The sequence below is a fragment of the Equus przewalskii genome, chromosome 4 (assembly GCF_037783145.1).
Source record: "Equus przewalskii isolate Varuska chromosome 4, EquPr2, whole genome shotgun sequence".
Lineage (NCBI taxonomy): Eukaryota > Metazoa > Chordata > Mammalia > Perissodactyla > Equidae > Equus > Equus przewalskii.
The window spans coordinates 17,855,098-17,880,153 of NC_091834.1; the positions used below are offsets into that span (position 1 = coordinate 17,855,098).

The following is a 25,056-nucleotide window of genomic DNA, read 5'->3' on the forward strand; positions in this document are numbered from 1 at the left end:
GTCAGGCGCTCCTCTTCCTTTCTCACTGTGTACCTAACCCTGGTATGTGGGTCTGCGTGACTCCAGGTCTGTGGGCCACCAACAGACCCTCCTCTGGTGGCCACACCAACAGACCGTTTCTTACAAAGATGGCTTTCCTTCAGTCCTTTGTCCCCAAAAGTCTGTGGAGTTGGGGTTCAGGAAGATTCCTTTAGCTCTTTTGTGTCCTATTCTCTTTTCTTCCAAACCGGGGCCCTTTGGTCAGCCCTCTGTGTGTTCTATTGAGGTCAGAGAATGCTGTGTGCTCTTGGAAGTGGCAGTGTTCTAATGGTCACTGTGTTTGGCTGCCATTCTTGGGATTCTTGGTCATGTTCTGAGTCATAGATATTTCTTAGTGGCTGGGAGGATAGAGTTTCCACTTCTGTTTCTCCGTCTCTTTGTTGATTCCAGGTGTAATCAGAAGTAAGGAAGCAGACAGATGTTTTGCCATCATTTCAAGCTGGAAGTCACATCATACATTTTACATTATTGTGAAGTTCTTCACTTCTGGCCGGAGCACTTCTCACCACCACCACTACCTACCCTGAGAGAATATTTATGCAAATAGGCCTCATGATTTACAATAGAATTTTTAGGACTTAAAAATCATTTTGCTATAAAAAACATAATAAAAAAAATTTTTCATTTGCTTACCCCAGTAAGTTGGTAAGCAGAAACACCCGCCAAGGGACTATCTTCTGACCCGGCCTCCACCGTATCACTGGATTGTTGTTCTAGAAAAGGGGGTTGTAGGCTGTCGGACAAACCAGTAATCTTCAGCAAAAGCTCATCTAACAAATCTGCAAATTCATCGAGGTAATAATTCTGAAGGGAATAAAATTAGATTAGTACGTGCATTCAACAACCTAATTTTTCTTCTTTCCTGATTTTTTGAAGCATTTCGTGGTACCAACTTTAGACGGTATTGTGTTTTGTTAGAAAACACACTGGATCCTGGAGTCAGGGAAGCTGGTGCTGGACCTGAATCTTCACACCTTAGTTTCCTCATTCATAATGTCATATATAGGTACGCACATTCATACCTCATTCACGATGTCATATACAGGTATTCATACCTCATTCACGATGTCATATACAGGCATTCATACCTCATTCACGATGTCATATGCAGGCATTCATACCTCATTCACAATGTCATATACAGGCATTCATACCTCATTCACGATGTCACATACAGGTATTCATATCTCATTCACAATGTCATATGCAGGAATTCATACCTCATTCACGATGTCATATACAGGTATTCATACCTCATTCACAATGTCATATACAGGCATTCATACCTCATTCACGATGTCATATACAGGTACGCACACTTGTTCCTCATTCATGATGTCATATACAGGTATGCACATAAGTGTTATGGTTTGGAATGCCTATACAAAGGACTATTAAATGGATTTCAAAGCAATAGTGTATGGAAAGTACATGATAAAGAGTGAAGCTCTATAAAATGCACAATATCATGATTCCATGTCCCTGACTTCAGAACTGCACTGGGTGATGCCTGAATATCAGCCATGGACAATAGCTGGGCATTCAGTGTGCCAATACCTGCTTTTACATATTTGCATTCATGTCTGGGGTGACTACACTCAAACACTGTGCCTGTCTTCACATTTTGGTAGAAGTTTTGATACCAGCTCAACACAAGGTTGACATAAGGGAAGCCATATTGTAGAAAAGAAGCCATATTATAACTTTGAATACCTCTGATTAACTAGCTCAGACATGCTCTTTAGATTTTGTGGGCCCTCCCAGCTGCTTTAAGATGATAACTTTGTTCTTTTGAGTTCTCTAGGAATGTAATGACCTCTGGGCAGAGAGCCTATGCTGATAGCCATCATCAACGACAACAGAAAGATCCTGGTATAGGGGCGTGTTCCATTCTCTGATGTATATCCAGTAAACAAAGGACTATCAGGACCTGGGACCAGATATCTACTCCAGCCAGAGACTAGCTGCCTCCCCCACCTGGAGAGCAGCCCCCTATATATCTGGCCTACAGTCTTTGTTTTGTAAGGTGGTTCTTTCGGACATGAGTCAACCATCTTCTCTCTTGCTAGCAAGCTGTAATAAAGTCCTTTCTCTCCTACCACCTTGCCTCATGACTATTGGCATGTCTTGCGGTGAGCAGACGACCCTCCTTGGGCAGTAACAGTTTGGAGTTAGTAGCAGAAACCAAAAGCAAATGACTAACTCTATAAGGACGGAGTTGGGGGGGTGTGTGTGTTTGTTGTAAATTCCATCTTTCCAACGTTAGAGGGGCATCTAAGGATATAAGGAGTTACTGGAAGAGAATGTGCTTGGTAATCCGCAAAGTGCTTTAGAATTTCAAGTAGGTGCCGGCTCTGTGGCCGAGTGGTTAAGTTCTCGTGCTCCGCTGTGGTGGCCCAGGGTTAGGATCCTGGGTGCGGACATGGCACCACTCGTCAGGTCATGTTGAGGTGGCATCCCACATCCCACAACTAGAAGGACCCACAACTAAGATATACAACTATGTACCAGGGGTGTTCGGGAAATAAAGCAGAAAAAAAAAAAAAAGGTTGGCAACAGTTGTTAGCCCAGGTGTCAATCCTTAAAAAAAAGGAAGATTGGCAACAGTTGTTAGCCCAGGTGCCAATCTTTAAAAAAAAAAAAAAGAATTTCAAGTAAAAATTCTATGGCTTTGCAATGATATTTGGCACAGAATCACAATCATGCTTCAGTAACTGAAAGCAAAAGTCTGCAATGAAACCATCATCTTGAATGTGCTACTGTGCTCAGTAATCCAAGATCCAGGGCTTACATGGTTCTCAACCATCTCAGTCTCGTCCAACTTTGGCCTTTCCAGTCCCAGAAGGGTGAGGGTCTTCCCCACCATGTAGGCAGTCATGTCTTTAAGCCTCACAAGAGATTTGCTTTGAAAAGATTTTCTTTTTCGGCCAAGAGTCATGAGGAAACCTCTCAGCTAGGGAGAAGAAAAACAGAGACAAGTTTCATGTTACCAGACAAAAAAAAAGCTTTGTTAATTTGATAGACTATAAAATGGAGATTACGTACGATGACGCTATTTTATGACCTTTCAGTAAGACAGTAATTGCTTAGCAAAAAATCAGGAAAGTATCTTTCATGAATTGAACTAAATTACAGCAAGATGAATTCAGCAAAGGAAATTAATCTTATTATAAAGGAGATTTTCAATATCTAAAAGTTGAGGCTGAAGATTATTAACATGATGTGCATTTCCATACATAAAATCTGCATCTCAGTTTCAGGGTCCTCTGGCGAAGCCCGCAGGGTTGTGGGTGGGCCCGGAGAGTGCGTTATATAAATGATCAGGTTGTTTGCTTCTTCACTGCAGGCTGAGATCTGTTGGCTCCAAAAGCCTGGGGGCACCAGACTCAAAATTCTACGCATTCAATTTTTTAAAAAATAGCCCCAACAATCAAAGTTTTAGCCATGTAGAGCCTGCTTTGCATACCTTGCAAGACCTCACCTGGTACCCATTGGTAAGAGAGGGCCTTGCAGTTACAAGACCCCAAAATGCTGCTGCCCTTGGGAGCTCTCCGACCCAAGGACCTCCTGCGTGTTGCCGGGTGACAGACGTTCCCTGCACACGTAAGACCCCTCTCTGGCCTCCTCCCAAGATCTCCCTCGCGCTTCTCCCCTTCTTGGTGATGGCCCCGCAATGCAACCTCTGGACGTTCCCATGATGTGTCCTAGTTGGAAAGAGAGTAGGGTTTTCCAACCCAGAGTCTTCAACAGGAACACCTGGAGGGGTTTCGGAAAATCAGGATGCCAGGCTGCACCGCCAAGATGTGGATGCAGCAAACCCGAGGTAGGACCTGAGGAGGAGTGGCTGAGGAGCACTGGAGCAGGTGGCAGAGGAGGAGAAAGCTGAGGTGGGCAGGGTCGCCAGATAAAATACAGGCTGCTCACTTACATTTTAATTTCAGGAAAACAACAAAGAACTGTTAAACATAGGTATGTCTGAACTACTGCAGGAACATACTAATACTAAAAAATTATTCATCATTTACTGAAATTTGACTGTAACTGGATATCCTGTATTTTTATTTGCTAAATCTATTATCCCCACGAAGGGGCGACAGGGGCAGGTCAAGCAGAACCTCTTCCTCCATTGAAGGAATTTAAGGTGGTGTGTGTGTGTGTGTGTGTGTGTGTGTGAGAGACATGACTAGGTCTGCAAGTGTCAGATCTGTAGGAGGGCCGGAACCAGGGAGCCCCATTCCTAACTCAGCCCCCAGAGCTGAGAACACGTCCAGTGAAGGCTGACTGATGGAGCGAACCTTTCATAAAATGGAAAGATTGCGATAACAAGGCCAGAGAGAGCCTGCGGCAGCAGCAGCGTGAGACTGTGTCAAATCAGGTTCAGAGAGAGAGAGGGTGTGGCTCGGTGCCGTGGGGGCTGCGGAGGCTCCCTGGAGGAGGCGGCACTCTAGAGTGGCTGATTGTCCTGCTGGAGCTGTTCCAGGCCACGAGAAGTCCAGGCGACTGTGTTAAGCTCCTGCCCAGTGCAGGACAGATGGGCAGGGAGTCATGACCGTTAAGACTGGCCTGCAGCGTGAACCAAAGAGCTTTTGACCCTGACAGCATTTGAAACCTTTAACAATCCCTGACTTCGAAATCTGGAATGTGAGCACGTACCATTCCAAACCACAGAGTGGTCACTGCTATCAAAAAGGCCCCGTAGCAACAAGCCATGTCCCGCCTGTCAGACTTGGAAAGGCCAAGGAATGTGTCTCTTTGGCTTCTTCCTGGAAAATGAAACAGCAGCCCGTGGAAGGAGTCTGAGAAGGCACCAGAAGGGAGAGCCCAAGCCGAGAGCAGAAATCCACGCAGGTGGGTGTGGGCGGCCAGCATCAGGACCCCCGCCAGCTGCAGGGAGAAAAACCCGTGACAACTGACATTCTGGGCACCGGTTCACGGGAGGCTAAAATAACGAAAAGCTTGGAGAAGCAGTTTTTGGAGTGTTGATCACGTCAACCAGATTTAAGAACTAATCCCCAAAACGCCCGTCTCTGTCTGGCGCACCCTCTCTGCAGCCCTGCTCCCGCTCCTCCCCCCTCAGGTGCTCAGGAGTCCAGTGTCCTCCTCTCCTCCTCTGCCTTCCACCACCAGCATCCCCTCTTCCCTGCCCTCTGAACCCCTAGTTGCTGGAGGCTCAGTAAAATAAACCACTTAAGAAATGCCGGGAAAGGGTAATTTTGAGTTAACTTGAGTTCAGGTGAGGCTTTGCGGTCTGTTGTTGTAACAGACTGGGACTTGTCTCGGAGTGTCAGGGCTGTGTCACAGCCCCAGGATATACATGATGCTCCCTCCATCCACCCAAACAAGCACTGGTGCTGACCAGCATTTTCTCGCCTGCACAGCAGACCATCAGCCAGTTGTTAGAGGTCCATATGGGTCTGCACTGCATGTGGACCAGCCATCACAGGGTCCCCCACCAGGCTGCAGCTACCGCCATGCGCTGAGTCCCACAGAGATGCCCGCTGGCCTCCACTGCCCCTGCTCCCCACTCTGGCGCTGCACCCCAGACCTCCCTACAAACACACTGGAACTCACTTTAGTATTATTTATTCCCCAAGTGGAACTGCGTACCATCAATGGGACTCAGAAGCAAGAAAACACAACCCATGAGTCTGTCATCTAGACTAGTCAAACTGTGTGGCTCCCCGTCCTTCTTTTAGCCCCATCCGTACGCATGCATAATCTCTGAACTGTTGGAATGCTGCTGCTTAATTTGGACACAGTCTATTCATATTCCAGGCTTTTTTCTTAACAGAGAGACATTTTTGCATATTGCTAAGTGATATAATAACGACCAGTTTAACAGCCAGATAAATTCCACATACACATAATCTCTAAGCCCCGTAGTAACTTGCCAGCCACATACCTTAGATTCGTAACTGGCCCATGGTTGTGACAGTGGGTACAGCCGGGGCCCGAACCCAGGTCTCTCTGACTCCTTGCTCTGCTCTTTCTGCTCTGGTTTGCTGAGTCTGTCCCACCAAGCCTAAGGCCAGCAGAGTTTGGGGATCTGTGCTTGGTACTCGTGTGCTTTGTGAGAGCCAGAGCCTCCAGATCAGGCACCCAGCCAGACCCTCCCTCTGCCCTGATGACCAGGCGCTCTGGAGGGGGCACAGGGCCGCACTGGGGCCTGCCAGGCTGAAGCAAGCTCTTTCCCCACGGGGGCCGGGTCAGACTCGCCACACCCCAGGAGCTTTGTCAGGGCCGCAAGCAGGACTCTGGCCCTCCTGATTCTGGACTTCACCCACCTGAGCAGACTTAAGGGCCAGCCCTGGCCTGCCCTGGGCCCCCAGGGATGGAGTTAGGCTTCCCAAGAGCCTGTGCCCACAGGTAAGCACCTGTATATCTGCTTTTGTTTTGTTTTTCCTGACTGCGTTGTCTTTCCTCTGGGTCCCACTGATGGTGTGCAATTCCACTTGGGGAGTAAATATACTAAAGTGAGTTCCAGCGTATTCGTAGGGATGTCTTGGGTGCAGGGCCAGAATTAGGAGCAGGGGCAATGGAAGCCAGCAGGAGCCTGTATGGGACGCAGTGTGTGAGGGAGAACCGGTGCTTTGGGGCCCAAGGCAAGCCTTGTCACTGCTCTCAGCTCCTCACTCCTTCCTCTGAAAAAGAGTCAAGACTTCCCTCAGCGGGGTTAGGGTAACTAACTGAGGTGATAAAAGAGGCCACACGCGCCCTTCCGGGCACTAAGATAAAGCTCAGCAGGTGACAACTACTTACATTAGTAATAATAATACGCCATGGGAAAGTATAGAACAGAACAGGTGTTCAATCAACCGTGGATACTGTTGTCATGGCCATAACTCATTATATAACGACTGATATCAGTGACCTAAAACCACCCCGGAACGGTAGAAGGCTGGAATCCTAGATGCTGTTTCACCTTGAGAAGGGGCCAAGTGAAGAGAACGCACTGGTTGCATCCGTTTACTGGGGAGGGCACTTGGAAAGGGGAGGATTCTTACCCCCGGAGCAAAGATGCTGGAGAGCGAGCGGCGCGCAGTGAATGAGCAGGACGCCATGGTGTTTCGAATGCCAGGGAGATAAATGCATTTCAGTATCAAGAGGAATGAAAGGATTCCCTGGAGCCATCGCGCCCTCTGAGACAGAAGAACATAGCAGTTCAGGGTATCATACCAACCATAAAGGTACACAGACGTATTCACACCTGTGGGCCACGTGTGAGGGAAATGGGCCACAGGTGTGCATTGGATGTGACTAAGTCCTACAGACGACAAACCTCCGAGGGCAGGTCAGTGTCGGATGTCTGCAGAGGAGGCTGAGTTAGAACTAGGAGTAAGTACAAGTTATAATGCATTTTCAGAAAGGCCAGCTCTGAATTCTGACCTTACTGTGTCTATAAAGATCAGGACAGCTCAGGCCTGCATTTCCTTTGTCTGAGCCTCAGTTTACCAAGCTGTAAAAAAACAGCCCCCACAGAGGGGACGTGGAAAACACTCAGTGCTGTTGGTTCCTTCCCCTCCTTTAGATGCACAGAATATGTTACCACTTAACAACACTCTTCATGCACGTATTTTTAACTTAATCTTTATAAAAACCAAAAGCACTCCCATTTTCTACCTATTGAGTTTATGGCTCAGAAAAACAAGATGATAAAAGGAAAGCCACCTCACTGGAGAAACAGCAGATCGGCTGATACCTGGCCTCCCAGGTTCACACCCAGCCTCCCAACTCCGTGTCCCACATGCCCCTCCACACCCCCACGGGGCCTCCTCTATGAAGGCCACTTACCTATCTACAAGTGGGCTCACTGGAAAAGCACTTTTGGGTGTATACTCTCATCTATTCTCACCAAGATTATAAGTCAAAGAGAAAGAAATGCAAGCTGGATGTTTTAAAATCTACATGGGCAAAGGATCAAGGCTTTTTATTTTGTTTTCTCACTAATGGGTGCAAGGTCAACAACGGCCTCTGACAACCAAAACCCAGACAGGCTGTCTGTGCTGTTGCACCCCCGGTTCCCTGCAGAGCGGGCAGGCATGGCCGAGCCTGGGAAACTGGCATGCACCGGCTGTAGCCAGCACTGAGCAAGACAGACACCGTTCGAGCTACAGGTGGAATGGGAAATTTTCCAGTTGCCATATTTAAAAAAATAATGTAAACAGGTGAAATTTGTTTCATAATGTATTTTATTTCTGAAACGTAATTTCTAAAACATTATAATTTCAACATATTCAATGTAACAGTTATTAATGAGATATTTTAAATTCTTAATTTTCATACTAAGTTTATAGAATCCAGTGAGTGTTTCACACTTTCGGCACACCTCCATTTGGACCAGCCACATTTCCATTTCCCAGGAGCCTCATGTAGCTAGTGGCCACCGCACTGGACAGCTGGACAGCAGAGTCCCATGTGCACCGTGGAAAGGTTCCCTTTCCTGCCATCACTTGATTTGAGGCCTGCCATAAAGACTGCTTAAGTATTGTCATTATTATGACTTTCATTTACAGAACACTCACCAGTGCCATGCTCTGTGCTTGAGGGATGTGTATGTATGTCCACGTTTGGACAAATACACACACACTCAGATCCTAACAGAGCACTGCCGGATGTGTATCGCAGCCCATCTTATAAAGGCCTAGAGAAGGTTAAGTAATTTGCCCCAGGGCATGAGGCTAAGAGGAGCTAGGGTGAGGTTTCAGGTCGGCTGGCTCCAGAACCTGTGTATTTCCCCATCAACTGCCTCAAATTTATAGCCTCTGTCCTGTGTGTACGACTCTAGCGTTTGAAAATCACTGGTTTTGTCATGAGCTGCCTGGGAGACAGCTTCAGTGAACTTAAGGCAGAGCTAAAGTCCCTCTGACTGCCTCTGTGGGGGTCAGTCTGATAACCTTGGGGGAGGTGCCCGCAGAAGTGGAGTCAAGAGGGAGAGCTGCAGTGGGGCAGGCCCAAGGTGCCAGCATGGAGAGGGGCTAACCATCTACATGGCACACTTCCTGAGGGCTGGCCCTGAACACACAACAACATAGCAGCTGAACTGAATGGCTCAAGCCACAGGCTTCAGCCTTGTACATCTCTGGGCCAAGACACAGTGGACAATGTCCTCCTAGAGCACGTCCACTGCATTAGAGCTCAGAGGCTTAGGCATGTGGTTACTCAGGTCCCTGAGACCATGGCCAAGCGGAATCCAGCTAGTAGGAAGAGGGCAGACACGGAGTGAAGGGTGGAGCAGGAAGCCCCCCATCCACCTCAGAGAGCCATGCTCACGGACAGTTAGGAAGCGGGTCATCCACCTCTATCCCTCTTGGAGCTTCCAGCCTTGCAGGGGCCCATTCCCTGGGCAAGGGAAATGCAAAACTTTTAAGCCCAACTGTCCCCATGGTGGGACCCAGGCCTCCCCTGAGCTTCAGGATCTTCAGTTGTACAGAGGCGCTAATACCACCTGTGTCTAGGACTGTTGAAGAGAGGACAGACATGATGTATCTAAGGAAGTCCATGCTAGTTCTTCCTTTATGTCACCTCAAAACCTGCTTCCTTCTGCCACTTAGGGCCACGCAGAGTCGTGGGAGTGATGCCCTGTTCTTGAGTTCTCCCACAGATTACATACGCCTCCAACTTGCAACACATGTCTTAAGGATTCCAGGCCCTTCTCTGTCCAGGTCACCTTCGTCTGCAAGCTCAGAGCATTATCGCTCAATATGCAACAAAGCCCTCATGTTGAACCTTGTACAATGTGTGTGGCCTCCTTTGGGAAGCATCACAGAGCATGGCCCTTGTTTGTATTGCCCTGAGCAGCCTGCCATACCTGATTCCATGCTGCCATATGACTGAGGTCTGTAAACTCTTGGAAAAGTCCTCTGTGGAACTGGTCGGTCACCTCCCCAGCAAGAGTACCCAGGTGTCCGGAGGCTGCGGAGTAGGTGAGAGCTGCTCCGACTATGGAGAGCTGCAACATTGGAGAGAGAGGCCATCAGATAGGGGCCGAGGATGGGCTCACAGGGCTCCCCTGTGATGTGGAGTGCAAATTAACTGCACAAGCTCTAAATGGACACTGATCTCAAGTGCGATTTTGGCCTTAACAGGACCAAGGGAGAAAAGTGTAATGAGGTTGGAATTAGCTAGTGTATAATCAATTTCCCATTAAAATTCTTTTGATTTTCAGATAAGTATTTTACTATTATTATTTTTCGTGAAGAAAATAACACGAGAGGCTACCTCCAGCCAGTTTCTCGGTTTTCGCCAATAGTTGCGGACGCCCTTCTCCGTCATGCCGTAGAGTTGAAAACAGAGGTGAATGAGGTTGAGCACCAGGAAGAGCAGCTGATGGAGGGAACGTCAAGAAACAAGATAAACACAAATACTGATAAATTGTTTTCTGAAGGTCTAAACTCCTGGCTGGCGCCCCTGCCCCAATCACCTTCTGAGTAGATAGGATGCAAGCTAACTCCTTGCTCCACACAGCTCTGCTGATGAACTTGCTTTCTGCAGGCCGCTGGGGCATCTGTACCTCTTCAGGCCGCAAGCTCTCATAGAGACCCCACCCCCGATGAGCTCGCAATGCGCCCCGCAGGCACTGAAACCTTGGAGCGGGAATATGGCACAGCCACCCAGCAGGTCTCCTAACCTCCATGCCAGCCCCTCCCAGTCCTTCCTTGCATTGCAAGAAGGAAGGAATTTTCGTCTATTTGTGAAATATACAAAATATGAAATATATATATTATCAGTTTCCTCAGCCAAGTAAAACCTTTAAAAGATCCTGTATAAGGAATTTCTTCAAGTTCTGTTTGTGGTTCTTTCACCATTGATGAGTTACCCATTCATTCATGCCTTCATTCATCATTGAGAACAAGGAGGGAAGTGACGCTCAGTAATAGTGGGAACTAAACCCGTCTGAGGTCAAGGCAGCCTCCCAGAGCTCCTGTGGACCCTTCAAATTAACACTTTAAAGCTAAAAAAGGCTCTTTCGGGATCCTCCTCCCTCCCACCCTCCAGGAGTGGTGCTGGCACCTACTAACATTTATCCCAAAGCAAAGAAAGAGGAGGGCGCACTGAGAGCCCAGCACGCGTCAGGCACTGCCTCCCCGGGCCATGCCCAGCACAGAATGAAGGATCTACTTCCCAGAGCACGGTCTGAAATGAGATCACGTGTGTGGAAAGCATTTTATAACCACAACCACGCCGTAAACACTGATCTTAGGTTTAAACAACCGAGACTACTCCGGGTGCGTCCAACCTTCCTGCTCCCACTACCCCAGCTCACTATAAGGTGCTTTGTGCCTCTTTGACGATCACGAGCCCAAACTCAGATTTGTCATGAACTTAAGCGGAACTGAAGCACGCCAGCACGGGCTTCAGACACGGTCCTGATAGGCCCGCTGTCAAAAGCTACAAACACAGTCAGAGCAAAGCCCGTTGGTAGTGGTCAACAAGAAGGTGTCAGTAGTAGCACTGGGCCAGGCCACACTGGAACCTGGGGCAAAAGGAAATGCCAGTAACACCGACCCTGCCTTTGCTCAAAATTCTGATATTTTGTCCATCACGAATTCTTTTGCATGAATTCTGATTTTCAAAAGTATTGTACTGCACCGTTACTTATCTTGATGACTGTTCTGATGCCCCTAAATTCGGTGCCCGAGGTGAGTGCCTCCCCTGCGGAGTGGCCGACTCTCCTCACCTCCCCCTCCCTTCCCACCACCCACACCAGCTCTGAGGCTCTGCTCACAGCCCCAACCCAACTGTGTCACTCAACAGCCCTAGAGTCTAAGACCCCACACCATCCCCCCTCCACTCCCAAGGCAAATTGTGTTCCACCTGGAGTGTCAGCAGGTCTTAGCTCTTCACAGCAGAATAGTGAAATATAGGCAGAAGCCAGCAAAGTTGCTGAGGAAAAGTTCAGAGTGACTTTTCTTGAAAAAATGACTTTCATTTCTCAGTGAAGCTACAGGGGTATATTCCATCTTACCAAGATCCATGCTACTGAAGGTTTGTGCCCCCAAAATCCATATGTTGAAGCCCCAACCCCCAGTGGGATGCTATTTGGAAGTGGAGTCATCTTTGGGAGGTGGCTGGGGTTAGATGAGGTCATGAGGGTGGGCCCCATGGTGGGATTAGTGTCCTTATAAGAAGAGGAAGAGAGACCAGAGCTCTTTCTCTCTCCCCGTGTGAGGACACCATGAGAAGGCGGCCATCTGCCAGGCAGGAAGAGAGCCCTCACCAGCACCCCACCATGCTGGCACCTTAATCTCAGCCTCTCAGCCTCCAGAACTGTGAGAAATACCCAGTGCATGTATTTACTTATGGCAGCCTAGCTAAGACCCCTGGGAAGGCTCTGGATCCCAATCCTCCTACGGTGAATTTGCACATGGAGATAGCTCTGTATCTGCACTAGCCATGTATATGTGTCAGGTCCCCACCAGGGTCTTCTTCCTCTTGTGCCCACACCTAGTGGGCCGCTGGCCACATGATAGGGTCATAGCAGGCATGTGGGTGGAGGGCGGATGGGCAGGTAGGCACAAGGCCTGTCTGGTGGAGGGCGCTCAGACCCGAGGGAAGTCCCTGTGCTGTGCAAGCAGGCCGAGGGGCTGGTGAACTCACCTCAGGAAGCATGAGGCGGTACCTCGCTGAGTTGCTGCGGAAGATGTGGAAGGACTCCACCAGGGAGGAGAGGGCGAGCCCCCCTGTGGGGAGCATGTTGGCGTTCAAGGACACACTCGAGAAGAGTTGAGTTGGAGGGTTATAGAGGGTGAAGTGCACCGACACGGCCCTGGTGCTGCAGTTGATCCATCTGCTGGCCCTGAGCCTGGTCAGCGCTGCTCGGGCTGCAGGCCTGCAAAGCAGTGCAAGTCAGAGGAGGGAAGGCCTCTCACAGAAGCCTCCAGCCCAAGGCCCCACGCCGGGACGCCTGATGCAACCCTTGGGTTCACAGGGCTGGACAAGGGACCTCTCTGTGTCTTCCAACCCCTCGAGAGTCCTCTGTCCCTCTCTCCTTGCCTGGGACCCTGGCAGAGGGGATTCTGGAGAAAGGAGGCAGGCAGTTTCCCACGGGTACCTCACGGGGAGAGGTGCCCATCTCTCTGTGCAAACTCTAGAATTTTTTTTTTTGCGATGGACTCCATTATTGGAAAGAAGCTGCCTTCTACCAATCTGCATTTAGTAAAAATTCAATCATTTGCCTTTTTTGTTGTTAGTATTACTCAGACGCACACATTATTGTAACTGTTGTAGGGCTCCCTATCGGTCTGATAATCTGTGTCACTGCTGGTGTTAGCACAATCCCACACCAATGTGGGCTGTGTGCTGCACCTTCTAACCAGGGAGGTGGTGAGGGGGACAGTGCCACTGGCAGGACGGACCAGGCTGGCTGACCGCAGACCGTGGCTGCACCATGGGTGCCGGCTCTGCTTGGGTCTCTGTTCCTCATCTGCATGGTGCAGGACAGGAGCGGGGCTGGCCCTACTTCATAGAGTGCCATGAGGACTAAATGAGGCCCTATAAACACCCTGCTTAGCACACGACAAATGTCCATTAGGTTCGTGACCTTCAGACCTTCTAGCAAATTCCGAAGGAATGTTCGGCTTTGTCTCTTCTCATGCACATAGAGACTGAAGGCCTGAGTTTGCATTTTACTTCTGTTGTGACTTAACTACCTGGCCCCGGGCAAGCGACTCCCATCATCTCACAGTAGTAATAGGCCTTGCTCCAGCCTTGGCCGTGGCGTGCCGCCTCTCGTCCATGCACCAGCTCCGTGCTGGAGCCGACAACTGGCAAGTGTGGATGGAGCTCACCCTCTGAGTCACACTGACCTTGTCCTGCCCAGGCTGAGCACACAGTCCTCCCTGCAGCCCCCAGGGCCACTCAGGGCCACTCTTTGGATCTCTGGATCTATCACAGAGGGAGATTCAGGGCTTCCAACCGTGGGGTTATGTGTAGGAAGAGAGCCTTCGATGTGTGCTGATGGCGGGCTGGGAAGCTGTAGGAGAAACCACGGATTGGAAGAATCAGATGCATATTCCAAAGTCTGCCCTGCATCCTGGGGTTTCCAAGCCCTGGCACACACGGGTACACATGCTGTCCTGAAACATGGCCCCCTGCTCCCCTCAGAGGCCCCTCGTGGTCCCCAGGCTCTAGGTTGCACCAGAAGGATCACAGCTCCACCATGGTGGCTGCACCTGTGGCGCCCGCCAGCCTTGGGCTGGGATGTCAGCAGGGTTTCTGTCACCGGGTGGTACAGGTAAGTGCCCCTCTTCACATACCCCACCCCCGTTTGGAAAAGGTATGTGATAGTCTATTTTAGATATTTCAGATAGAAATGTCCTGGTTTTGCACAGATAGCCAGGACAGGAAGACAATTTGGGGAAGAGTTTGGCGAGAGGAGAAGGGAAGGAAGGAGAAGGCCCGGCTCTCCCCACGTGGCTGACGGTCCCCGTCACAGCCAGGCTCTCTCCCAGGAGAGTAAAATGGTCTGCTGGGCTCCTGCCCAACGTCTCCTAGACTTTCCTAATTCAATTTATTTTTAGAAGTAAAAAGGAAGAGAGCATCTCACCTCACATAAACTGCCAGGAGGAACTTTCATCTGTTTAATGACCGAAGGGCCTGTTAGGTAGAACTTTCCTCCAAGGGCTCCGGGCTGGAAGAAGAAGAAAAATGAAGGTGCCTGGCTGTCCTGTAGACCCGGAATATCGCGACCAGCAGCGCTAACAAGTGGTGTGCTCTGGCCAGCTTCAGCGCCCAGACCAGAGGCCAGGCTTCACTTTCCTTTCAAAACACTCTAAGGACTTAACAACATTCTCAGGAAGACGCAGCTTCCTCCCTAATCTTTGCACCAACTCAGAACATCTTTCTATCTTTTTCTAAAGTTTCTCCAGTGTCATCGAATGCAATTACCGAGAATACAACAAAAGTAGAATTAGCACTGAAGTGTTTGAGGGATGCAGAACAAAGTCATTTGATTATTTGATTTTTAAAGTGGATAATAAAAGATAAGCAAGGAATGGGGTTAGCACACAAAATGCATATTCACTGAGAACTTTTCTTCGGAATTTGGGAAAAGACTTGCCTCCTTCTGGAAGCTTCCTGGATGCTGCCATCTTAGCTGTTTGCTCCTTCTCTGCTGTCCCTGCATCACAGCATATTGCATAGTGAACAAGCCTTCCAACTGCACCGGCCCAAGAGCTCCTGTGGACCCGCCACACCTGTGCGCCCAGCTCTGGCCTGGCAGGTGCAGGAAGGTAGAGAAGCTTGTGCAGCTAAGGGGGTGGAGCAGAGGCATGTGGGGCCCAGAAAGGAACAGGAGCTCTGGTGTGACGTGCACCCGAGCGGACAGCTGCTGGCCTTGCAACCTAGCAATCATTCAAGAAACCACACAGTGTTGCAGGTCAAGTATTTTTTTATTATTTTGCCCCACTGTGACATGGCTTTCCTTTGACGTCACTGGGAAGAGCAGATGGAACCCACCTGAGCGCCCAGTGTGCCGGCTGTGAAGGAGCTTTCCTGGTACAGGCCGTCCAGCAGCGTGGTCAGGCTCCAGTCCCACCACTCATCCACGCTTCTCAGGCTACTGGAGGAGCTCCTGGCGCTTCTTAAGGCAAGGCCAGAAACAAATAGTTCTTTTCCTCTAGTATAAATTTCAGGTACTCTGCAGGAATTAAACCAAAGTCATCTGCAGTGTGAGGTACAAAACCCTGGGATGCACTTTGCTCCTTAGCAGCAGGTGAGCAGATGCAACAGGGGATTCATTCCACTAACAGTTCATCCACTCAACAGACGTTATTGTGCAATGACTATGCGCCGGCCGCTCTTCTAGGCACTGGGGAAATAGACAATCAGATCCCTGCCTCCTTTTGGACAAAGAAACAAGAAACAACAAGCAAAACATATGCTATGTTAGTAATAAACGTTAAGGAGACAAAACTAAGCAGGAGAGACAGAAATGGTGGGTGGGCAGGCGGAAATTTTAAAAGTTCAGGAGGTTATGGAACAGTTTAGCACGAGATGGTGTTTCAGCAAAGACCTGAAGGCAATGAAAGGTGAGCCACAAGGACAATTGAGAGAGGGTGTTCCAGGTGTGGGGGCAGGAGACGGTGAGGCAAAGGCCTGGACGGCACGTGCCTGGGAGCGAAGGAAGGGGGTGGAGGCCGGTGTATCGTGAGCGCTGGGAGAGGAGCAGAGAGCCAGGAGCTGGGACCCACAGGTGGACACAGTCCTCTCTCTACACTACTGCCTGCTGGGCATGGCATTTGTCCTTCCTTTCCCCAGCCAAAAAAAAAGCCCAGAACAACAGCAAACTCCTGTCTCCCAAGACGGCCGCGAGTGTTAGGGGAGAAGGCACAGACCAAGGGCTGCGTTGGCTCATCGTAGGGAGTCAACCAGAGTAGTCTGTTTCTTTCCAATTAACTTACTTATTATGCCTGCCAAATATTGGTTTCATTTGCCAACCAGGCACTGATCTAAAGGAGCACTGAAATCATTTCAAACTGACTAGATTGATCATTTGAGCTTGCTCAGACAGTGCGAGAAAGCCGCACGCATGGGCCGGGGCTGCACAGAGCAGCATTCGGAGCATAGCGATTTGGCTCCAAGCTGCAGACAAAGGGAACAGGAAAAAATAAATTTCCTCAGAGAAAGTCAAGTACTTCTCACGTAGCTCTAAAAGTCTTCCTCGCTTGTGGCTTTGCGCTAAGGGACACCAAGTAAAGGCAAGGATAGTGAGCTCATCAACACCCCACAGCAAAGAGAAGGGGGTCTGATGTGGCTCTTTCATCCTGGCCTCTCTCCATTAAATAGGAAGGCGACCAAAGTACTTCCCAGGGAAAGCAATACTGTTGGAAAGTGAGAAGGAGTTCGAAAAGGATATAAACTCAAGTCATCCAAGTACAGATTTTAACTGTCCTGTTTGTGCCAGCACCCAAATCTAGACCACATCAAAGAATGAACTGGCTGTGAGTTCTCCAAGTGGCACAGCGGTTTGGTTAACTAGACTGGAGAGCAAAGTGGAGCTTTCCTCAGTGGGGTGCCGGAGCCAGCTCCAACCAGCTCCAATCAGCTCCAACCAGCTCCAATCGGCTCCAACCTGCTCCAACCGGCTCCTGAGAGTCAGCTGTGCGCATCTCTTCCCAGCTCTGTGCTCAGTGACGTCCCGCTGGTGGTGTGAACCAGACCACGGTGGGAGTATTTACACCACAGGGAGTGGCGGGCAGATGCTACAGATCAGTGCTTTTGTTCCCGTCGAGCCACCTGTTAAACTTTTGCCAGCAGACCACGGAGACTATGTTACGGGCAAGTGTGGGCAGCAGATTCTCAAGATACTCATTGCTGACTGAGGGCCGATTGTGGAGATAAATTAGAAGTGTTTTAAAACCTGATAGCCATTATAGTTGATAACACTGTATTGTGTAATTGAAATTTACTAACAGAGTAGAACTTCAATGTTCTCACCAAAAAAAAAGAGATAAATATGTGAGGTAAGTGAGGTGATGGATGTGTTAACTAGATGGGAGGAGTCGTTTCACAATGTTTACCTGTATCAAATCATCACGATGTACACTTTAAATATCTCACAATGCTATTCATCTGTGAAACCTCAGTAAAGCTCAAAAAACCCCTGATATTTATGACCAAAACTGGACAATATAAAAGGGAAAGAAATCAAAGACAAAGAAATGTTATGTTAGTGATATATTAACAATATGTCATTACTGTATAGATTAATAGAGAAGCAAATAATCTTAACCACCAATTTATATATATTGTAAATATATTAAACACTGTCCAGAGCATATGGAAATAAAAGTGTGGTGAGCTAACTTATCTTACTGGTCTTATTTCTGTTTCCTTACAGAGGCATCATCTCCCATCCTTTCACGACCTTGAGTTTTCACTGGTGTACACATTTTTACGCATTCCTTTACTGGGTGCTTGTTATCCACTTTCCACATCGCTCAGAAACCTTGGTCTAACTATGTGTCAAATTCAGAGAAAGCTGGAGACCTGCCAGAGCATCCGGAGGGTGGGGTAAGGAAAGAGGCACGCAGGAAGGAGAATACACGAGAACATGGAGATGGGCGGCATGACAGAAGTAGACACAGCCCCGTGAATATTCACAAACTCATTCAGGGGAAGGATAAGAATGGACGAATCAGAGGGGCAAAGAGAGTGGGAGCCAGGGAAGAGAGAAGAGAGAGGTGAAGGTGGTGGCCGATTTTCAACAGTCTTAATGATCTGCTCTGGGAAGCAAGACTATTTGACAGACAAACTGTACATTTATAATGTGCTCCATAGTCTGCATTTTAAAAAAATATAGAATTATAGACCTTTAAAGCCATGTTGATTCTGCACAATTTGGGGGGAAATATTATCGCTTTGCGACACTTGCTCCCTGTTGGGATGACATTAAAGAAACGAAGTCAAGAAAGACTTGAATGTGACCCAGAGACAGGCGTCCCACACTCAGACTGTGTGCATCTCACACCTCGTTTATGACACGCTTGAAGTGCAGGAGTGAACCAAACCATCCAAGAATATTCTCCTGCTCTGTTAATCAGAGCAATTCAATAAAACAGGCCTACAAAACTAGCTCAACAATGCAGATCATAAAGTCAGCAGTTGTTTTCCGTTTATGGCTCTTGGATAGTGTGACTATTTCATTTATCTGTGCTTTATTTGGTGGTTTATTTTTGTTTTACTTGGAATTTCATGAAGACTTTATTGAGTTCAGAAAGACTTCAAGTAAAACTTAGAGACAGAATCCAGTAGCATGATAATTTTTTGTTAAGACACAGGAAATCAAGCAGCCCAACCGCCTCACTTTATGGCTGAAGATACCAAGGCCAGAGTCAGAGGACTTGCCAAAAGTCTCCTGGTGACTGGATTGGAGCTAGAAGCCCAGCCCCTGATTTGACTTAATCCATTTCCTACTGTGCTTTAGCTCTATCTAGGATGCCGGCAAGTATTAAACCCTAAGGAGTTGCTCATGGTTCAGGATCAGGTCCTGGGGGAGGGGAGAGGGTCAGCTTTGAACAACCCATTATAAACCAGGACACATAAATATCCCTGCCCGGTGGACAGAGTGTCTAGAAGTAGTGAGATTTTGATTCCTGGGGAAACACTGGTCTACGCAAACCAGCGGGGAGTCAGCCTCTGAGCCATTAACCCAAGCAAATGTACTGCTCGGCACATGAGACACCACACAAATATTATCTCAGCTGCAATATTTCTGATTTGAGTATCAAGAGGCAAAAATTCATATGAGAAATACATCAAGTAATGCTGACTTACAAAATGTGAAATAAAAAATAAACTGGCAAAGCCAGAAATTTTTCAGGTTTAGAGTCTCATTTCCGGAGAGAACCACCCAAACGGTCACTTTGTCTTGCACACAGCGCCACCTGCCGGCACAAACTGTGCACCTGCACAGGTGGGAGAGGTGAGAAGTTGGCCATTAACAGAAAGAGCTGCTTGCTCTTTTTGCAAATGAGGAGGCAGAAAATACCACTTCATTTTACTGCCAGAAGTTTCACTAGTAAAAAGTTGGATTACTGAGTTATGGAGAGTCCAGACTCGTGAACAAGAACTTACAGCTCCTACTTTACTAGTGGATCCGAAATCTACACTTGCTCACCATTATCTGGGTGGGTATCAGTCATCTTCTCTCTTGTAGAAGATAGAAATAAACATGTCCTTAAATAACAGATAATATTAAATAGATTTGCTGGCCACCTACCCATGCCAAAAAATTCAGCAAAAATAATTTACGTAAGATTAAATTACTTAGTCAAAGGCAACATCTTCACAGGAAAACTGCAGGAATGTGTTTTTAAATATTCTCCAGAGAAAGTAAACTTTGGAACACATTATTTTATTTCCTACCTCTGAAACTATAGTAAAGAGTTAATATGAATTCAGATCATGCACTTCACTGCTTTGAAAGAACTATCAGACTGACTATTTTTGGCAGGTGAAAATAAAGTCTGACCATTGATTGAATAACAACTTTCAATAACAAAGGAATGCTGTACTAAATGTATGCATGGATCATAGCTCGCCACCCAATTTCAGAAACACTGACGTGGAGAAGAAATAGACACAACACAATGTTGTCAGTGCTTGCCTCTGGGTGCTACTATGTTGAAAATTTTTCTGCTTTCTAATTTTCAGTTCTTCCATGTTTACCTACGATGAACATTACTACTCTATAAAGTAAGAAGAAACAGATGATTTTATTCTTTTTGTTGCTATTGTAAATGGGATTGTATTCTTGATTTCTATTTCTGCTACTTCATTGTTAGTGTATAGGAATGCAACTAGTTTTTTAAAATTGATTTTGTACCCTGCAACTTTGTTGTAGTGGTTGATTACTTTTATTAGGTTTCTGGTGGATTCTTCAGGGTTTTCTGTATATAGAATGATGTTATCTGCAAATAGTGAAAGTTTCACTTCTTCCTTTCCAATTTGTAATCCTTTTATTTCTTTCTCTTGCCTAATTGCTCTGGCCAATACCTCCAGTACTATGCTGAATAGGAGTGGCGGGAATGAGCACCCGTGTGGAGGTGAAAGATCTGTACACTGAAAACTATGACATTATTGAAAGAAATTGAAGAAGACATAAAGAAATGGAAGGATATTCCATCTTCACTGGTTGGAAGAATAAACATAGTTAAAATGTCCATACTATCTAAAGCAATCTACAGAGTCAATGCAATCCCAATCAGAATCCCAGTGTCATTCTTCACGGAAATAGAACAAAGAATCCAAAAATTTATATGGAACAACAAAAGACCTCAAATAGCCAAAGCAATCCTGAGAACAAAAAAACAAGCCTGGAGGCATCACAATCCCTGACTTCAAAACATACTACAAAGCTATAGTAATCAAAACAGCATGGCACTGGCACAAAAACAGACAAACAGATCAATGGATCAGAATTGAAAGCCCAGAAATAAAACCACACATCTATGGACAGCTTATCTTTGACAGAGGAGCCAAGAACGCACAATGGAGAAAAAAAAGTCTCTTCAATAAATGGTGTTGGGAAAACTGGACAGCCACATGCAAAAGAATGAAAGTAGACCATTATCTTGCACCATACACAAAATTTACCTCAAAATGTATTAAAGATTTGAATTTAAGACCTGAAACCATAAAACTCCTAGAAGAAAATATAGACAGTACACTCTTTGACATTGGTCTTAACAGCATCTTTTTGAATACCGTGTCTACTCAGGCAAGGGAAACAAAAGAAAAAGTTAACAAATGGGACTACATCAGACTGAAAAGCTTCTGCAAAGCAAAGGGAACCATGAACAAAATGGAAAGACAACCCACCAACTGGGAGAAAATATTTGCAAATCATTTATCAGACAAGCGGTTAATCTCCAAAATATATAAAGAACTCATACAAATCAACCTGATCAAAAAATGGGCAGAATATATGAACAGACATTTTTCCAAGAAAGATACACAGATGACCAACAGACACATGAGACGATGCTCAACATGTCTAATTATTAGGGAAATCCAAATCAAAACTACAATGAGATATCACCTTACAAGTGTCGGATGGCTATAATTACCAAGAAAAAACCCAGCAAATATTGGAGACAATGAGGAGAAAAGGGAACCCTCATACACTGATGGTGGGAGTGCAACCTGGTACAGCCACTATGGCAAGCAGTATGGAGATTTCTCAAAAAATTAAAAATAGCCATCTAGCTATCCCACTACTGGGTATTTATCCAAAGAACTTGAAATCAATGATCCAAAGAGATTTATGCACCCCTAGGCTCATTGCAGCATTATTCACAATAGCCAAGATGTGGAAGCAACCCAAGCGCCCTTCTGTAGATGGATGCATGAAGGGACCAAGATGTGGTATATATGTATTACATATGCAATGGAATACTACTCAGCCATAAAAAAGACAAAATTGTCCCATTTGCAAGAACATGGATGGGCCTTGAGGTTATGATGTTAAGCGAAATAAGCTAGACAGAGAAAGACAAATACTGCATGACTTCACTCATATGGGGAAGATAAACAAATACGTGGATAAAGAGAACAGATTAGTGGTTACCAGACGGGAAGGGGGCTGAGGGTGTGTGAAAGGGATAAAGGGGCACATATGTATGGTGATGGATAAAAATTAGACTTTTAGGTGTGAGCATGATGAAGTATATTCAGGAATTGGTAAATAATAATGTACACCCGAAATTACACAATGTTATAAACCATCATAATCCCAATAAAACTACTTGGAAAAAAAGAAAACAAAGACTTTAAAAAGTCCTGAAAATAAAAAAAAATTAAAAACCAGAAACAAATGAACACTTGAGAAATGGTAGAGAACTAGAGGGAGTATTACAACTGTTTGAAATTGGCTGTCATTGATTGTGAATTGCAACAACATCCTTTGACTGAAGAACTCAGATGTCTTCAGCAAAAAAGAAATTGTGAAACCCAGTTTTGGCACAGCATCTAGGCTCCCCCACCTTAAGGTGCTTTTAAAATATCATTGTTCCACTATTTACCAAAATGAGATGCTATGAACACGCCCAAAGTCTGCAAATGGAGGCCTCCTATTAACACTGGGAAAACAGTGTCCCCGAGTCAGTCTGACAACCTTTTCCATGTTTCCTGTGAGGGACAGTGGAGAAGGGTCTTCTCTGCGCCTCCGTCTCGCAAAGGTAAACTGTCCCAAGGGGGTGATTGCACGGTCTGCAGGGTCCCTTCCTGACAGTCTGTCTGTATCAGCAGACAAAGATTAGAGTCACCCTCACTCCGGAACCCTGAGCTCTGGGCCCCCATGGGCATATGCTCGCCGTGAACACATCATTCCTCGTGCAGTGGCCCCAGGACCAGACAGGTTTGCCGAAACTTCTTACCTTGTAAATTCATTTTGGATGGCTCGATTGAGAGAATATTCATCCCCAGAGAATTTCCCATGAATTATAAACAAATGCAGGAGCAGCATGAGGATGTACATGCAAATGTCTCTACAAGAAAGAAATTTTAAAGTTAGCATCCTCACAGACCTGGCAAAACATTTTTAATGGAAGTGGTTTTTAAATGCCCAGGTGGAAATTTTTGTATAAAGTGTGAGATATGTGTGTATGTGCAAATAACATCCAATTTTCTAGTACCATTTTTGAAGAAGCCTCTTCTTTCTCCATTGGGTTGCCTCTGTGCCTTTTAGAACGAGCAAATTTGTGTGGTCCATTTCTGGCTCTCTATTCTGTTCCTGATCTACGTGTCTGTTGTGTCACTAATTCCATACTGTCTTCGTTACTGTCGCTTTGTAGTAAGTCCTGTAGTCGGGTAGTGTCAGTCCTTCCACTTTGTTCTTCTTTTTCAAAATTGCTTGGTTAGTCTAGTTCCTTTGTTTCCCACGTAAATTTTAGAATCAGCTTGTCAATACCTATAAAAAAGCTTGCAGGATTTTTGTTAGGATTGCATTGAATCTGCAGATCAAATTGGAAAGAACTGACACCTTGACACTACAGCCATGCACCGCATAATGATGTTCCATCAAACACGGACCATAAAATTAGTCCCATATAGCCTAGGTCTGTAGTAGGCTATACTATGTAGGTTTGTGTAGACATGCTCTATGATGTTTGCACAATGACAAAGTTGCCTAAGGACACATTTCTCAGAATGGAGCCCTGTTAAGGAAAGAGTTACTGGATGTATTGAGTGTTCCAATCAATGAACACCGTATCTCTCTCCATTTAATAGGATCTTCTTAGATTTATTTTGTTAGCGCTTTGTGGTTTTCAGCATACACATTCTGCATGTTTTCTTAGGTTTATATCTATGTACTTCATGTCTTTGGTGCTATTGTAAATGACATTGCTTTTCAAATTTTAAATTCCAATCATTCATTGCTGGTATATAGGAACATGATTGACTTTACGTTGACTTTTATCCTGCAACCTTTCTAAATTTACCTTTTAGTTCTTGGAGCCTTTTTCATAGATTATTTGGGATTTTCTGCATAGACTATTCACGTCATCTGCCAATGAACTTCTTTATTTTTTCCTTTCAAATCTGTAAGCTTTTAATTTCTTTTCCTTGCCTGGTGCGCTGCTTAGGACTTCCACTATGAGGTTTAGTAGGAGTGGTGAGAGAGGACAAGCTTGCCTTGTTTCTGATCTTAAAAAGCACTCGCTGTCTCGCCATTCAGTCTGAGGCGAGGTGTAGGGTTTTCATAGACACCTTTTATTAGTTTAGGGGAGCTCCCTTCTATTCCTACTTTGCTGAGAGCTGAGGTTTCTTTTTTCATGACCGAATGTCCAATTTTGTCAATTGCTTTTTTTCTGCATCTCTTGAGATGATCATACGATTTTTTAAACTTCATCTGTTAACATGGTGGATTACATTAACTATTTTCTTCTCATGTCTCTTTTAATCTATAGGTAGCATTTCCATCTCTTTTTGGTTTTTTTGCAGTTTATTTGTTGAGAAAACTGGCTCTTTGTGCTGTAGATCTCTCACAGGCTTGCTTCCCGTGGGGACCTGCTGAGTGTGCTCTCACTGAAAACTGCCAGTGGGCACAAAAGCTCGATCGGATGAAGACTGGGCTGTTTTGAGCAGGTTACCCCATAGGTGATGTATGTTTTCGATCAGGAGACACACAATGCCTGATTGCCTCTCTTTTTTGTATTGGCTGTTGTTGATAAATTAATGCTTAGACTCATTCATTCATTAAAGGTTACAAAAATGGTCAGGTTCTAATTCGATCATTTTGGCTTCGTCCATTAGCTGGAATATCTCTATAATGAGAAATACCCCCTCTCCTTTATGCGATTTCCCGGGGGGCGTATTTGCATAGGAAAGACGGGGTTGATACTTCATCACCAGTTTTTTTAAAGTTGGTTCCTGAACATCCGCCAACACTGATCAATTACATTTTTGGCATCATCACAAACTCATGGCTTTATGTACATTTGATGTTCGTTACAGTTCCAATTCGTTACAGTTACTGTTCCTGATTGGATGTCAAATTACCCCATCTTTGACCCA

At 46.2% G+C, this 25,056-nt stretch overlaps 1 protein-coding gene across 1 annotated transcript in view; it reads right to left on the minus strand.

Annotated features, from left to right (window-relative positions):
• Positions 1-225: 225 nt before the first annotated feature.
• PKD1L1 (polycystin 1 like 1, transient receptor potential channel interacting) overlaps positions 226-25,056 on the minus strand; it is a 116,145-nt gene continuing 91,314 nt past the window's right edge. Inside the window, exons 41-52 of the mRNA XM_070615563.1 lie at positions 22,917-23,027; positions 15,496-15,676; positions 14,585-14,668; positions 13,845-14,011; positions 12,637-12,868; positions 10,258-10,362; positions 9,848-9,988; positions 7,044-7,178; positions 4,693-4,923; positions 2,831-2,992; positions 673-843; positions 226-478 (exon numbers count right to left, since the gene is read on the minus strand). Coding sequence (XP_070471664.1) covers positions 371-478; positions 673-843; positions 2,831-2,992; positions 4,693-4,923; positions 7,044-7,178; positions 9,848-9,988; positions 10,258-10,362; positions 12,637-12,868; positions 13,845-14,011; positions 14,585-14,668; positions 15,496-15,676; positions 22,917-23,027 — 1,828 coding nt within the window. The 3' untranslated portion in view covers positions 226-370. The remainder of the gene's footprint in view (positions 479-672; positions 844-2,830; positions 2,993-4,692; positions 4,924-7,043; positions 7,179-9,847; positions 9,989-10,257; positions 10,363-12,636; positions 12,869-13,844; positions 14,012-14,584; positions 14,669-15,495; positions 15,677-22,916; positions 23,028-25,056) is intronic.